The sequence below is a fragment of the Phodopus roborovskii genome, unplaced genomic scaffold (genome assembly GCF_943737965.1).
Source record: "Phodopus roborovskii unplaced genomic scaffold, PHOROB, whole genome shotgun sequence".
In the NCBI taxonomy this organism is placed as follows: domain Eukaryota; kingdom Metazoa; phylum Chordata; class Mammalia; order Rodentia; family Cricetidae; genus Phodopus; species Phodopus roborovskii.
Window position 1 is genome coordinate 1,274,503 of NW_026126638.1, and position 15,066 is coordinate 1,289,568.

A 15,066-nucleotide genomic window follows, 5' to 3' on the forward strand; every position below is an offset into this window, starting at 1 on the left:
CAGGGTCTCTCTCTCTCTCTCTCTCTCTCTCTCTCTCTCTCTCACACACACACACACACACACACACACCTACCTATACTACCAGCAGAAGCAAAAGGTAGCTACAAGTTTGAATCCTAGGTCCTAAGTAAAAACTAAAACTAAATGAAATAACTAACGTATGGCTATCTGACTTCATCTGTAAGCAAAACTGATGAGATAGAAGTCAAATAGGTAAAAAGATGGGGCTAGGGACCAGGACCAGCTTGGATATAGTTCAGATCGCTGGGTTTTGTTTTTGGGTTTTGTTTGTTTGTTTGGTTGGTTGGTTTTGGTTTTTCAAGACACAGTTTCTCTGTGTAGTCCTGGCTGTCCTGGAACTCACTCTGTAGACCAGGCTGGCCTTGAACTCACAGAGATTCACCTGCCTCTCCCTCCTGAGCATGAAGATTAAATATGTGCACTACAACTGCCTGGCTACAGATTTACAGATTGCTTTCTTGCCTGCACAAGGTTCTGTTCAGTAATACAGTATATATTTTTTTCCTTTAAAAAAAATTTTGGTGTGTGTGTGTGTGTGTGTAGAGGGTAACCTATGGAAGTTGATTCTCTCTGTACACAATGTGGGTCCTAAGGGCCACACTCATGTCATCAATCTTGGTGGCAAGTGCCTTTTACCCACTAAGCCATCTCCCTGGTCCCTTAATAAATACATTTTTTTGAAGTAATGAAAAATAAAAATAAAGGGCCAACAAGATAGCTCCAGGTAAAGGCACTGGCTGTATAATCCTGGTGCCTGCCAACCTGAGTCCCATCCCTGGAACCCACATAAAAAAGTAGGAGAGAACCAGTTCCACAAAGGTGTCTAATGACCACACTGTGTGCAAAAATGATAATAAATAATAAATACAATGAATTTTAAAAGCATGAAGTGATGGTATACCTTGAATTCAGCTACTCAGGAGGCTGAGAAAGGAGGATCACAAATTTGAGAGATTGTCTCAACTGAATTTACTTTGTTTACTATTTTATCGTAAAATGACTGCTACATAGAAAATACTTAATGTTTTCCAAATGTGAACTTTGAAAGTGTGGCTCAGACTAATTTAACAAGCCACCAGGCCAAATCCATGAATGGGAGATGGGATGCCATCCTGCTGACTTACCCTGCGTGGTACCCAGCCTCTCCACCTACATCTCTTCATTCACTGGCCATCTGATTTTGATGAAATACTAAGACACTGGTAGTTCCTTAATATAGCAAAATCAGTATATCTATTTGAATTCCCACTGAATGAGAATATGTATGCTAAATGCAAGGGATAGTAGTGGAACAAACATGAACAAGGTATGTTTTTATTTATGTAATACTTGAGTGCTTGCTTGTCTGTATGTGCCCCGTGTGCATGCAGTGTCCAGTGAGGCCAGCAGAAGGTGTCCAACCTACTAGAACAAGAGTAGCAAGCTGTTGTGAGCTGCCTGATGTAAGTGCTTGGAATTAAATCTGTGTCTTCTGCAAGAGTAGCAAGTGTCCTCAAGAGTCAAGCCACCTCTATAGCCCCAGTGTGTATGAGCTGCCACCACCTGGCAGATCCTGTTGCTTTGATAAAACATCATGACCAAAAGCAACTTGGGGAGGAAAGGGTTTATTTCAGTTCACAGCTCATAAACCCATCACTGAAGGAAGCCAGATCAGGAACTCAGGGCAGGGACCACAGGCAGGATCTGAAGCAGAGGCCATGGAGGAGGGCTGCTTTACTGACTTGTTTCCATGGCTTGCACAGCCTGCTTTCTTATACTGCCCAGGACCACCTGCCCAAAGGTGGCACTGCCCTCAGTAGGCTGTCACCCCCCCCACATCATTTATAATTAATACCACACAGACTTATCTACAGACCAATCTTATGGAGGCATTTTCTCAATTAAGATTCCTTCTTCCCAAACAGGGTGGTGGCGCACACATCTTTAATTCCATCACTCAGGAGGCAGAGGCAGGTGGATCTCTGTGAGTCTGAGGCCAGACTGGTCTACAGAGTGAGTTCTAGGACAGCCAGGGATACATAGAAAAACCCTGTCTTGAAAAATCCAATAAAGAAATAGGAAAAAATTGAATGGTTTCATTTCTATAGCACTTGATAAAGATAAACACACCCAGGAATAAATTAGACAAAAAAAGGTGAGAAAACATTGAGGTGCTTCTGCTGGATGCAAACAGAAAAGTACCAACAGACAGATGTGCTATGTTTCTGACAGGAAGAGCCAACACAGGAAGATGTCAGCTTTTCCTAATAAATCTGTATACTCACCTTGGATACCAACTGGAATTTGTTCAGTCATAGTACAGTGCAAGCAGGCATAATCCTCAGTTTGAAGCATCACACAGGGCTGTGCCTGAACAGCAGTGTGTGTGTGTGTGTGTGTGTGTGTGTGTGTGTGTGTGTGTGTGTGTGTGTTAGAGGACAGCTTTTACAATGTGGGTTCTGAAGATCACCAGGCTTGACATCCAGTGCCCTTACCTGCTGAGCCATCCTGATGGCCCCAGAGCACCATTTCTTTGAGTACCCCCACCCCCTTATTTTATTGAACAGAGTGTAGTAATTAAAAAATCTAACACATTGGAATAATTATTAAGGAGTGGTGTCACTCGGCTCTAGCACAACAAAGGGGAAGATTTATCTTGGTGGAGATGCAGCGCGGCATTACTTTGTACAGAAGGAAGCTGGATCCAATTTTCAGTCAACCTTAAGTAACCCATCCACTCAGACTCCTGGGGTGTGTTTCCCTGCCATACCGTCTTGATGAAGGCCAGCCACAGAGCTCCTAACATTTGAATCTGCAAGAGCTGCCTTTTATGGAAGGAACAGTCCGCTCTGAGCAATCCTTCAAGCTCTGGGTTGACTCTGCTGGGCAGTATGGTGGATAAATCCGTGAGTGGCAAACATTTGCCAAGGAAGGGGCAAGAAACATCCGAAAGGTTTTTGTTTCCTTTGTTAAAGATAAGACATGCACACACAGTTATGACAACTCCTTCTGAGCTAAACAGATCCAGCTAGCCCAGATTTCTTTTCACCAACAGCATTAACTTTGCCTCTCTCATGATAGGTATTGAGCATTCACTATTCCTCTCGGACAACCCTGCATTCCACAGTGCAGGGTAGAGGGATGATTGGGTATGCGCTGAGACTTAATGCCTGTGAAAGATGAGACCACCAAAAGACATTTGTGCAGGGATAACTCGGTACAAACCCCCTTGCCATCGGCAGCTGACTTGAACAAATGTCTTTCTCTATCTGTCTGTTTTCTCCTTTGTCAAGAGAGTGTGTGCCTCATGGCTTGTTGAAAGGACCGAGTCAGTCTATATCATAGGAATACTTCCCTGCAAGTATGCAGACATTGTTGTTTAATACCGACACTGTCTGAACCAATCCCAGGGACCTTCCAGGAGTTCCTTTAAAAGATTGTATTTTTGTGTCTTCACCTTTGCCGTTCATTTTGTCTTAATGGCCTAGTGTTTCTATATAAAACTCAAGAAAATAAAAGATCTCAATCTTGTCTTTATTTGCATGTGGTTACAATTTATAAATACACTTGGCATTTTTCTCCTGTTCCCAAACTCTCTGGGATACCTGGTAATGATACCTAGACCCCCACTCTCCCTGTCTCAATATCCTCTCCCCCAGGAGCAAGGGAGGGATGCTCCCTCCATGCAGCTTCATCTTCACCCAGGGTCTACCTCAGTCCACCCGGCAGGAGCCCTCGAGGCCTCTGAAGGTTGGGGATGAGCACCACGAAGCCTTGCAAGGTCCCTGTGATGTCCTTGCAAGTGACCCTGTGACCAGCTCCCTCCTTTGCCATGTTTAAGGTACGGAGAGTCATAGTGGGCAGCAGCTAGGGTCACAAGCCATGCCCGTGTCTGAGGCTGAATGTGTGCGGCCTCAGAGACTGTGGGTCTGCAACAAGGTCTCAGGCTTGCTCAGACAATAGTAAGAGTCCTGGGCAGCCACTGTGCCCTGCTAGTGTCCGGTTCTGCTCTGAAGGCCGAGTCTCTTAGGGCTCTGCTTCTTAGAGCCTACCCAGACCCTGCGAGTCCTGGTGGGTAGAGCAGCCTCAGGAAGAAGGTGATGGGCCCTCGTTCCTCCTCGCCTTTCTCAGATACCATCAGGCATCAGGTGGCAAATAGGTTCATTGGTCCTGTCAGAGGGCTTGGCACCCTACTGTCTCTGTCTCAGCCAGATGCCAAGCTTTGCCATCCTCCTGGTAAGGTGTAGAGAGCACAGAAGGGTCAGGGGTTCCCTCTTCAGGAGTGGGGTACGGAGGCTCAGGGGGAGCTGGGGGGTCTCCAGGGCCCCGTGTCCCCCCCAGCACTGGACCATTGTATATATAGATATTGCCAGTGACAGTCACAGAGCCTCCGGTCACATGAATGCCATTTGCACCTGTGGGAGAGAAGGCCAAACAGAGGGGATGTTTCCAGAACTCTCATCTCCTTCCCTCCCGGTCCCACATCTCATTTGCTATTGCTTCCTTCCCTTGAGTCAGGGACTCCCATAGCCCAGGCTGGCCTAAACTTGCTGTGGAGTGGAAGATGGCTGATATCCGGATCCTCCTGCTCACAGTGCTGGGGTTACAGGTGTGGCCACCCCAGCTTCACTACAGCTTTCCGAAGTGCTGACCACACCCCTCTACTTCTATCTGACTCTGCCCTTCTCCTTTGCCTCTGGATCGTTTTATTTCATCTGGGCCTTCTTCTTTCTCCCTGCCAACCCACCCCCCTCCTTCCCTTCCTCCCCACACTCCCTCCTCCCTCCGGCCCACCCAGCTCACCGTGGGCCACCTGGCTATGTTCCCCAGGCTCAGTCTCCAGCTCCCTGGCTTGGGCCAGGGGACTCTGCTGTTGTAACACCACTTCCTCCAAGACTGGGGTCACTGGGGGTCCAGCAGGGGCTGGGGACAAGTCTCCAGGCATGGGCAGAAGTGGCTCTGCCAGGTCACGGAAGTGTGGGTTGGCTCTTGGAGGGGGGCAGGGGGGAGAGTCTTCTCCCTGGAGAAGAGAAACAGAGAACCAGCCAACGTCAGAGGCCTAGACGTCTTCATACCTTAGCTCCCATGCCCTGCTCCTTGGATCTTGGCAACTCACTGTCCGCCTCTGTGCCTCCCCAAGCTTCTTGCCTCAGGGCCTCTGCTCTCTCCGATTTCTACAGCACTCTCCTCAAGAGTTCCCTGGTGAGCGTCCTTGTTCGTTCAACTCACTGCGCTAATAGTCAGTGCATCGGAGAGGCCTTCCCTGCCCACCTGTCACTCACTGCCCACCTCATTTTTATTCAGGTTGCCACCCGGTATATATAGTTATTATTTAGATATCACTATTATTGCATCCCGGCCTGTGAATTTTATTCTTGTTCCATTCATGTACAAACTCCAGGATGGGAGGCACTTTCTCAGGCTGTGTGTCTGGTGGTGCCTGGAATGGCGGCTGGAGCATGGGCGGTCAGCAAGCAATCGATGGAATGAATGGAGGCTAAAGTCTACCTTTCCAGACCTCCCAGCCCCGCCCCTCCTTGCTGGCCTCTTCTACTCCTTTACCTCGGGATGCCTCTTGAGCAGAGTACCTGAAATGGAAAACAAAATAGGATGAGGCACCCGCAGTCCCCAACCTTTTAACCTCTGCCCACCGTGTGCCGCCAATCCTAGTGTCCCAGAGGAAGATACTGTAGTTACCCTCATCCCGGGCCTCAGAATGAGGGCTGGGAGAGAGAACGCTAGCCAGCGCCCTTGAGAGTCTTGGGCACGGGGGGTTTGTCCTTGAATATCCCTCCCCTCCACTGCGACCTCCGCATGGGAACGGGAAGCAGCATCTCCTTCCTACCCAGCTTTCTGCAGAGAGAGGGGTGCCTGGTCCAGGCGCAGGCCAGGGTGGAGGTGAAGAGCAGGAGACAGACCAGCGGCAGCAGGGTGGCCAGCAGCAGCATTGTCCCTGCCAGGAAGGACGATAAGAGTGAGGACACCGAAGGACACGGGGGTGGGGGGAGCTTCTCCAGGACATCGACAGTCTTCTCCCTCTTTGGAGTCTTTCAACCCTGGGCTGTGGACCAGGGGCTGAGGATGGCTTCGGGAAGGGTCTCTTGGCCACATGAGACTGCTTGAGTGGTGATGTCTAGACCTCTTGTAGTCAGTGCGTGAGAGATGCTTTGGCCGCTGGTTTTTTAAGGCTGGAAGTGGGGGGAGGCAGCAGGAAGGGGAAGCCGTGTTTAGGTCCTAAGGGGAGAGCCCCGTTTCTGTGACTGGACCTCAGATTGCCCCTGTGTGCCTGTGAGAACCTCTCTTCTGAGCCTGGTCCTTGGCCCTCAGGGAGAGTAGGAGTTGCAAGCTGTTCAACTCTTTGCTCATGGCAGGGCTCAGGAAGGAAAGAGGCAGAGGGATGGGGCTTCGGTTTCCCAGGCCTGCCCACATCCATTCACCCACAGCTGTGGCCTAAGGGAGTGAAGACTGCAAGGCAGGGAGAGAGACTGGGTCAGGAGTCTGGACACCCTGGTACCTGTCTTTTAAGTCAGTTCACCTATTGGAGCATTGGTTTGCCATATATAAAACAAGCAGGCTTACAGGCCAAAATCCTAGCTCTGAAATGCTAGTGATATTTGATGCATAGTTGAAAATTTCTGAGAGGTCATAGGAAAATATTTGTGATGCACTGTTAACAGAAAATCTAGTATATAGGGGCTCGGAGATAGCTCAGTGGTTCAGCATCTACTTAACAGGTGCCAACTCCTGCCCCCTCAAAAAATGTTATAAAACAGTTTTACCACTCCGCTTTTAGTAAAATTTCTTATATGAATAGAAATACGAAGGAATGTGTGGGACAAGCCAGACCAAGATAGAAAGAATAGAAGGGCTCTAAGTTCAATGGGTGTATTTTAGCTAAATTTTTATCCTCTCTCTCCCTTCTCCCTCTCCCAGTGACAAGGTCTCATGTAACCCAACTTCAAAGCCCTGCCTCCACCTCCCCAATGCAGGGGTGACAGGCATGTGTCACCACACCTGGTATACATTCTTAAAAAGTTCTACATCACGTGTACCTTATACATGCGCCCTGGATAAGGAAGACTTAGATACAGACACTAACAACTCGATTCACACCTGCCCCTGCCCGAGTGATCTCGGGCAAATCATTTAATGCCTCGGTTTTCTCTTCCCATCGGTGGGGATGAATAACTCCACTTTATAGAATCATTAAACAGATTAAGTGGGACCACGGAGGGGTTCAGAGTAGTTCTCAATACTTGGAAGCTATAATTACAAATACCTGCTCATTCAAAACTGCTACTACATTCTGGTAATTAGTAATGATTATGGTCATCAGAAACAACCTACAGTCAGCCACCAGGCTGGGAAACCAGAGAGGTTCCTAGAAGACAGAAACCAAGAAACAACAACAACAAAAAACCTAGAAAAAGTCAAACAGAGGAGCGTGACTCCAGCAGAAGTGTGTGACAGAGCGATGAAGTGTTCAGTTAGTAAATGAATTCTATGCAGATGCATGTCCAAAATAATGACAGTCAGTTAGAATTACATCTCAGCACAGGAGGCTTTCCTGGAACAATATCTGTAATTTTTAAAGTGTTAAGAATGCAGTCTGAGGATGTTCTTCTAGTTCCCACCCCCTCCTTTGAGGCAGTCTCACTAGGTAGCCCAGGCTGGCCTCAAACTCTTGATTCTCCTGCCTCAGCCTTCTACGTGCTGGGGATTACATGGGCGTGCCCCCACGTTTAGCTTTCCAAGTTTTTGTTTCTTCTTTTGGTGGTACTTGGCTTCAAACCCAGGGCTTTGTGCATCTCAGGCAAACACTCTACCACTGAACTATATGCCAGTCCCTTGCAATTTCTTTAGAAGGGTTTTTATTTCTAATCCCGGCAGGAAAGATGCCCATTTCCCTGTTTTTCTGGATGAGGAAGACGAGGCGTTCCCCCAGACCCTCATGAGATTCTCATGAACCTCAGCCCAGCCTCTTACCTGACTCAGACTGATTTCTACAGACCGTGTCAGAGTGGGAGGTGCCTGGAGCTGCCTCCACCAGGCCCTGGGTCTCACATCTGTGGGGGAAACGGGACTGTGAGCCTGTGTTGTTCTCCTTGGGACCTGGCGCCCCAGGAACACATGGTAGGGGGACAGCAAGGCGAGCATGGAGTCAAGGATGAAGGGGCGACAACAGCTGGGCTTCCTGGAGCTGGGGGAAAGTGTGGGAAGGGGCACACTCACCTGGTATGGGGTCGGCAGCGGGCTGTAGGGGAGGAAGTATTCTGGAAGTATCCTCGCTTGCAGGGGACACAGCTGATGTCAGTATCCATAATTTCGTCTGGCCAGTCAGGGTGAGGAGACAAGCGTGAGCCCAACTGTGGGTTCTTTCATACCTCCTCCTTGCCAAGCCATCTATAGCTGTTACCTTGGCCAGCTTGGCTTTGCAGGCTGCCATTTCCCCCAAGCTCCCCCAGTGCTCACAGGAGCAAACCTTCTAAGCTCCTCGCACCTGTCCCAATTCACCTCTTGGCAGGACCCCCGCCCCCATCCCGTGAGCCTTTTGCAAGGAATGATAGGTATTTTATGCCAAAGAGAACCCCAGTAGGGAGGCACCAGCGGACGCCTTGGTACAGTGTTCCTTGCCCTTTGACACCCAGCAGCCTATCACTGGCTGCCTTCAGTGACCTCTGACCTGTAACCTCTGCTTCCGTGCCAGGCTGGCACATTATAAGGCGCTCGCAGTGCACACACTCATTGTGCAGATGCACACAGGTCATCCCTGGCTTACAGCGGCACTCGGGCTTCCGATCACTGGTACAAGGGGCGACCTCCTCGAAGCCCAGCACTGGTAGGGAGAGGAAAGAGTCAGAGAGGAGCTAGGGTCCCAGCAGTAGCCCTCACCCAGGTGCATCTCCACTCACCGGAGTCACAGGAGCGGCACAGCTGGCAGAAGGGGAGGTAGTTCCAGTATTCATTGTAGTAATTATGGGGGCAGGTCTTGCAAGCCGTGTCTTGGCTGTGGCTGCATACAGCAGAGACAAATTTGCCTGTGAGGTGAGTGGGACAAGAGGGTTATCAGGAGACAGGGGTCTACCCCCATGTCTGCTGCTTGCTGCATGCCACAGGGCCTCTCCGTGGCCTCTTTGTCCCCGGTCCTGTCTTCTTGGCCACGCAGCTGCCTCCTTCAAATCTCAGTGCCCGTGTGACAATGGCTAATGCTGCTCAGTCTCTCTCTCTCTACCAACTAGTTTTACCAGTGTTGGTTGGTGTCACGCTCCTCTACCACCCAGGCTTCCTGGGGCCACTGTTCTCACCTGGGGGACAGCGGGAGCAGCAGACTTGATGCCTGGGCTCGTAGTATTCCTTGTCCTGGTCCCAGCAAGTTTGGTTTTCTATGCGATATGGGGGCACCTTCCAGGGCGAGGCGGAGACAGAGAAGAACAAGGCAGGGTCAGCTCTGATGGGCAGAAGGGCTAGAGAGAAGCCTGCCCAGGCCCTTTTTTTCCCACCTGGCCCATCCCACCTAGCCCCTCCCTCACCGGCTGGGGCTGAGATGCCACCAGGATACCGCAGAGTCCCAGCAGAAGTGGCCCCCAGGCCAGGCCGCAGGGAGAGGCCCCAGGCAGGCGCATGGCGGCCTTTTGGGTCGGCTGACCAGACCGGGTGGAGGCCTGGGAGGAAGGTGGGAAGCCCGGACGTCCTGAGCAGCGTTGGCCACGACTTCCCAAGCCTGGCGGCTGGGCCGACGTGCCCCCGGGGGCCGGGAGAGGCCGGGCCGGGCCTCCAGGGCTCCAGCGCCGGGCTCAGGAAGTGGGAGTGGAGAGAGCCGACCGGGGGCGGGGGCAGGGAGCTCTGGGAGCAGAGGCCGGCCTGTCGCAATCGCGACGGGGGAAGAGGAACAGGCTTGGCCGCCTCGACGCAGGCAGGGCGGGAGGGGGTGGCCGGGAAAGCACGTGAGAGCTGCAGGCCCGGAACCCGGGCCTCCACCTTTCTTCTGAAGCCTGGCCCTCGGAGGGGCTGCGGATCAGGACCACCCGCTGGCGGAAAGGGGCGGGGACAGGGCCACTAGCTAGCCGTCAGTGGAGCTGACCTCCTAGAGCCTGGGGCAGAGCTGACCGGGCACCGCATGGGTGTTGAGGCAGAGCAGTAGACATCTGGGTGCCAGACTTGCAAAGCAGACGCACCAGGGATTGACAATGCATCTGGCAGAAACACCCAGAGGTGGCTAGCCGATGCCACATCTGGCCAGTCACACCACTTGGCAGAAACTGAGGCCTGACCCAGTCCGGCTTTACAGAAAAGCTACCACAGTAACAAGCCATCAGGCCTCCACCCTGCCGGCCCACCCACGCCACACACTATTGGGCATTCCACAGACATTGGAGAGAGTGCAGCTGGCCCTGAACCTCTTTCTGCCCTCTGGGGAATCTCTCAAAGGGAAAGTGGGGGAGATGTGAAAACCTAGGTCCTGGTGAGTTGGGGACCTCGGGCTGGGGCTGGGTAGCCCAGTTCCAGCGTGTGTGCCCATAAGCCTGTGACTCTCTTCCACAGAGGGACCGGAGAGCCCAGCCGGTAGAGGTACCCCACCTCTGGAGCAGAGCACCCTATTTCAGGGTGCCAGGCCGAGGAGTGCAGGTCCAAGGTTGTTCAGCCTGGTGGTTCCTTTTTCCCCACCAGTAATAAAGAGCTCAGAGATGCTCGCAGTTATGTGACACCCCTTTTTCTCCCTTCCACTGGCTGCCACCCACAAATCCCCACCCACCCACCCCCCAAATTCCAGTCCATGCCTCCAGGAAGCAGCTACAGAACCCCCGAGGAAGACTAACGTCAGCTTTGTGTTACCTGTCTGCTCCCTACAAGACTGTGGGATGGCCTATTGCCTGGTTTAGATATGAAGCCTGGGCTCACAGAGGTTATCGTGATCTGGCTTATACCACATGCCAGGTACACAGCCATGGAATAAATGAAGGCTGCCACACTGCTTAGCCACTCTGACAGAATGTACCTGCAGTCCAGGTCTGATTTTCAGAGCGCAGCTCATGTCAGCATCAGCCCTGTCTTCCTTGTGACTCAGGGTACTCAGGGACGAGGGGAAGTCTTCTCTTGAGATAGCTCACTTGAGAACTGGCTGTTTTCACAGCGGATCAGATATCAGGACAGGCTTTGGGTGGAGATGTGAGATGCTGGTGCAGGGGCGAGTTTTAGAAAAGACTGAGGGGCCCTGCGTGGGTATAGGCTCGACAGCTACACTCTGCTGGTAGCCATCTGCATCAGTGGTCCAAGATCAGGCTGCCCGGCAAGGCAAGAGATACCTGAATAGCAGACCGGCCATGTCTTCTCTTCTTTCTGGGCCCAGGGAATTGGGGCAGGGACTAGACTCACTTGGATCTCTTAGGGACATAAAGGGACAGGTGTATAGTAGCCTTAGATGGTTCCCACTGTTCTCTTTGTGTTATATTAGGGGCAGTTCTCATGTACTATCCAAAGAGAGGAAAGAGTAGTGGAGTCCACCGCACTGTCATTGCCTAGCTTTGGCTATGGCCAGTCTCTTCTTCATAGAGTACGTGTATCTTAAATCTGGTCAGTCTTTACATGTAGATTAGTGGATTCTCACTTAAATTTTTTCCATTTGTTTATTTGTATGTGTGTAGTAAGTATGAGAGTGTGGATGCTTTCTCAATCAGGACTCAGAAATGTGAGGAGATGCAGCCAAGCCCCTGACAGCCTATAGGGACTGCAGATAGCCACCTCTTTATACAAAATGGCTATTATAATGCCCCTCCAATCTGCCTTCTTTTGGATGATGGAGACTTTGGGGTGAGAAATCATCCAATTCTTAGTGAGCACAGCATCATCTTTGTTTCTCTCCTCTTGTGGTTTTTACTAGCTTCCAGGAAAAAAAATCCCCAAAGATTTATTTATTATATACAGTGTTCTGCCTGCATGTATTCCTGCAGGCCAGAAGAGGGCACCAGATCTCATTATAGATGGTTGTGAGCCACCATATGGTTGCTGGGAATTGAACTCAGGACCTCTGGGAAGAGCAGCCACTGCTCTTAACCACTGAGCCATCTCTCTAGCCCCTTTCCAGAAACTTTTATCGAAGTCCACTGGGCAATACCAGATGTGGAGATTCCCAGAAGGTGTGAAGGGCCCTTCTCCCAGGCCTCCTTCAGAGAGGCTTGCTGAAATACCCCTCTCCCTGCAGCTCATAAGTAATCCCCAAAGAGAAGATGTGAGTGGGTTCCTCTAAATACTCCTGTCATCTTCCTCACATTTCCCTTAGCAAACTGATGCCCTTTGCCAGCCCAAAGGGCTGTTACATACTGAGAAATGAACCTAACAGATGAGAAGTGAGCTTCTTCAGGGTTTGGAATGTCACTGGGAACAAAGCCTTACCCAGTTATTCTCAGTCTTGTTAACTTTGTTCCCCAGAAGACATTTGGCAATATCTTAAGACATTTTAGGTTGCAACTGCTTGGAATTCCTACTGTCACCAAGTGCCCAGAGGCCAGGGATATTGCTATGACCTGCAGTGCAAGACAGGCTCAGACAATAAGGAATTGCCTGGCTGGGAATGCTGGCAGAGCTGAACTTGTTAAGCCCAGTACTAACCAAGGGGATAAGTCTCTAATGGAGAACTCCTAAGCATCTTTCCAGGTCACTAAATGGGATGACAAAGAGAAATCTTCTGGTCCATCACATTAGATTCATCCAACATCAAGGGACATAAAAAGATGCTGTTAGCCTTACTAGGCAGCCCTGTAGTTAGCCTGAAATATAAGAGTAAAGGGGTTCATTTAAATGGTGGCCCATTTTTATCCTAGAAAGCATGTAAGCTGAAAAGGGGAAAGTGAAGGAAATTTCGATAAGTCAACAGACCACACAATCACTGCACTATCTGAAGAAGTCAAGGTGTTCGATGCTTTTCCAATGCACACACTTCTCTGTCAAAGATAAACCTTGGGTCCTAGCCAAGATGTGAAATTCTGCTGTCTTTAGAGAGAGTCAACAAGTAGTGACCATTAAGTTGGGCATGGCGGCATCCATTTGTAACTTTAGTACTTGGAGGATGAGGCAGGAGGACTGGGAATTCAGAATGAGTGTCTCAGAAACAAAACAAAAATAGTAACCACTAGTCACTGAGGTCACTGTGCTTGTCCTCAGAGGACTCATAATATGATCTACACACATGTAGGCATGTGCATGTAAACACAGGTGCATATGTGGGCCAGCTCATTAACAGTAAACATCAGGAGGTGTTGAGGTAGGCTTTCCTTGGGAGTATGAGGGGAAAGAGGTTCTTTCCATCATCTGACTCTGGGATGAAGAGGCAGGAAGACCTTCCATTCCTAATGCCCACCCCATTGCAGACCCTGAATGTTCACATCTTTCCCTATAGCCCCTGTATCGTTTATGGCTGGTGGCTGGTTTGGGGCAGGGAAGGAATGGTTTGGCAATCTGGGAGAGGCAACAGGAAGCCCTAGGGAGGGAATCTTTCTCAGGCAAGGTAAAAAGACCCCTGACAGACATGCCCTGGGAGTCTACTCTTCTGGAAGGCAGGAAAGCAGCGCCAGACTTGGAAAACAATTCACCTTAACCCTGTGTGGCCCTGAGTCCTTAGATCCCCCATGTACCAAACAAGAGCAGTCAGCCAGCAGAGCCTTTGTAACTAGGCAGCCTGATACACGACTTCCTGCTCTTTCATTTTTCCAAATGTGCTCGCCCAGGGACCACAGAAGTAAAAATGTTCTTCCTCTCTCCTTCCTTCTCTCCCTCCCTCCCTTCCTCCCTCCCTCCCTCCTTCCCTCACTCTCTCCCTTCCTTCCTCCCTCTCTTCCTTTTTTCCTTCCTTCCTCCCTCCCTCCCTTCCTCCCTTTCTTCCCCCTTCCCTCCCTCCCTCTCTCTTTCCCTTCCTTTTTTCCTTTCTCCCTCCCTCCCTCCTTTCTTCCCTCCCTCCTTTCCTCCCTTGCTCCCTTTCTTCCTTTTTTCCTTCCTTCCTCCTTTTTTTTTTTTAAAGACAGAGTCTCACTATGTAACTTTGACTATCCTAGCACTCACTGTGTACATCAGGCTGCCCTTGAACTTATAGAGATCACCTGCCTGAGCCTCTTAAGTGCTGAGACTAAAGGATGCATCACTCTGCTGGACTTAGAAATGTCTTTTCAAAGACAAACCACCGTTGAAAAATAAAAATAGAGCCAGGCAGAGGCAGTGCAAGCCTTTAACCCTTTAATCCCAGCATTTAGGAAGCAGACGCAGGTGGATCTCTGGTCTACAAAGGGAGTTCTAGGACAGCCAGAGCTGTTACACAGAGAAAGCTTGTCTAGAAAAAAGCCCAACAAATAATGAATAAATAAACAAAAATGGAAGTCATAGAGTGATACCTACGATATGGTTTGGCTTATGTTTTTGTTTGTTTGTTTTGCTTTGGAGTTTTTTGGAAATACATGTGGACTGACATAGTATACATATCTGTAATGGTACTGCTTGAGAGGCTGAGGCAGAAGGATCGTGAATTCAAGGTCAGCCTGGGTTATAAAGCAAGTTTAGGTCAGTTGTACATTGAAAGAAACCCTGTCTCAATATACAACACAACAAAACATGTACATCTAGCTGGGCAGTGGTGGCGTGCACCTTTAATCCCAGTTCTCAGAGGCAGACACAGTTGGATCTCTGTGAGTTCCAGGCCAGCCTGGTCTGCAGAATGAGTTCCAGGACAGGCTCCAAAGCAATACAGAGAAACCCTGTCTCAGAAACCAAAACAAGACAAACCATGTAAGTCTAAAAGACATATAGAAAGATTATCAGTAAATGAAAGAGTGAGTGGGTCCCTTTGGGCCAGGGAAAGAGAGAAATAGGGCAACAGGAAGCTTGTTTTATTGTTTTATGTGCTTCTACACTGCTAGGAAACTACTACAACAAAAATGTATCCACAGCCCCATACTTGGAAAGCTGAGGCAGGAGCACTACTGTGAGTTTCAGGCCAGGATGGGCTGCAGAAGGACCCCTGGTTTGGAAGTAAAAGTGTGTGTGTGTACGCACATGTGTGTAATAGTGTAATATTTGAAATGG

At 49.9% G+C, this 15,066-nt stretch overlaps 1 protein-coding gene across 1 annotated transcript; it reads right to left on the reverse strand.

Annotated features, from left to right (window-relative positions):
* Positions 1-3,513: 3,513 nt before the first annotated feature.
* Positions 3,514-9,843, reverse strand: Ltbr (lymphotoxin beta receptor). Its single transcript, XM_051173261.1, has 10 exons — positions 9,531-9,843; positions 9,306-9,402; positions 8,913-9,038; positions 8,684-8,836; positions 8,233-8,329; positions 7,987-8,066; positions 5,846-5,953; positions 5,563-5,588; positions 4,804-5,020; positions 3,514-4,415 (listed from the first exon to the last, which is right to left on the reverse strand). The coding sequence occupies exons 1-10, from the start codon at positions 9,621-9,623 to the stop codon at positions 4,174-4,176; spliced, it is 1,239 nt and encodes a 412-aa protein (XP_051029218.1). The 5' UTR covers positions 9,624-9,843; the 3' UTR covers positions 3,514-4,173.
* Between the last annotated feature and the right edge of the window lie 5,223 nt (positions 9,844-15,066).

Bases quoted from the DNA above. Each gene is read 5' to 3' on its own strand.
- Ltbr (XM_051173261.1), bottom strand. From the start codon at position 9,623: ATGCGCCTGCCTGGGGCCTCTCCCTGCGGCCTGGCCTGGGGGCCACTT. The intron at 8,067-8,232 runs GTGAGTGTGCCC...TTTCCCCCACAG, and splicing joins CGCTGCCGACCCCATACCAG to ATGTGAGACCCAGGGCCTGG. The intron at 4,416-4,803 runs GTGAGCTGGGTG...TCTCTCCCACAG, and splicing joins ACATAGCCAGGTGGCCCACG to GTGCAAATGGCATTCATGTG.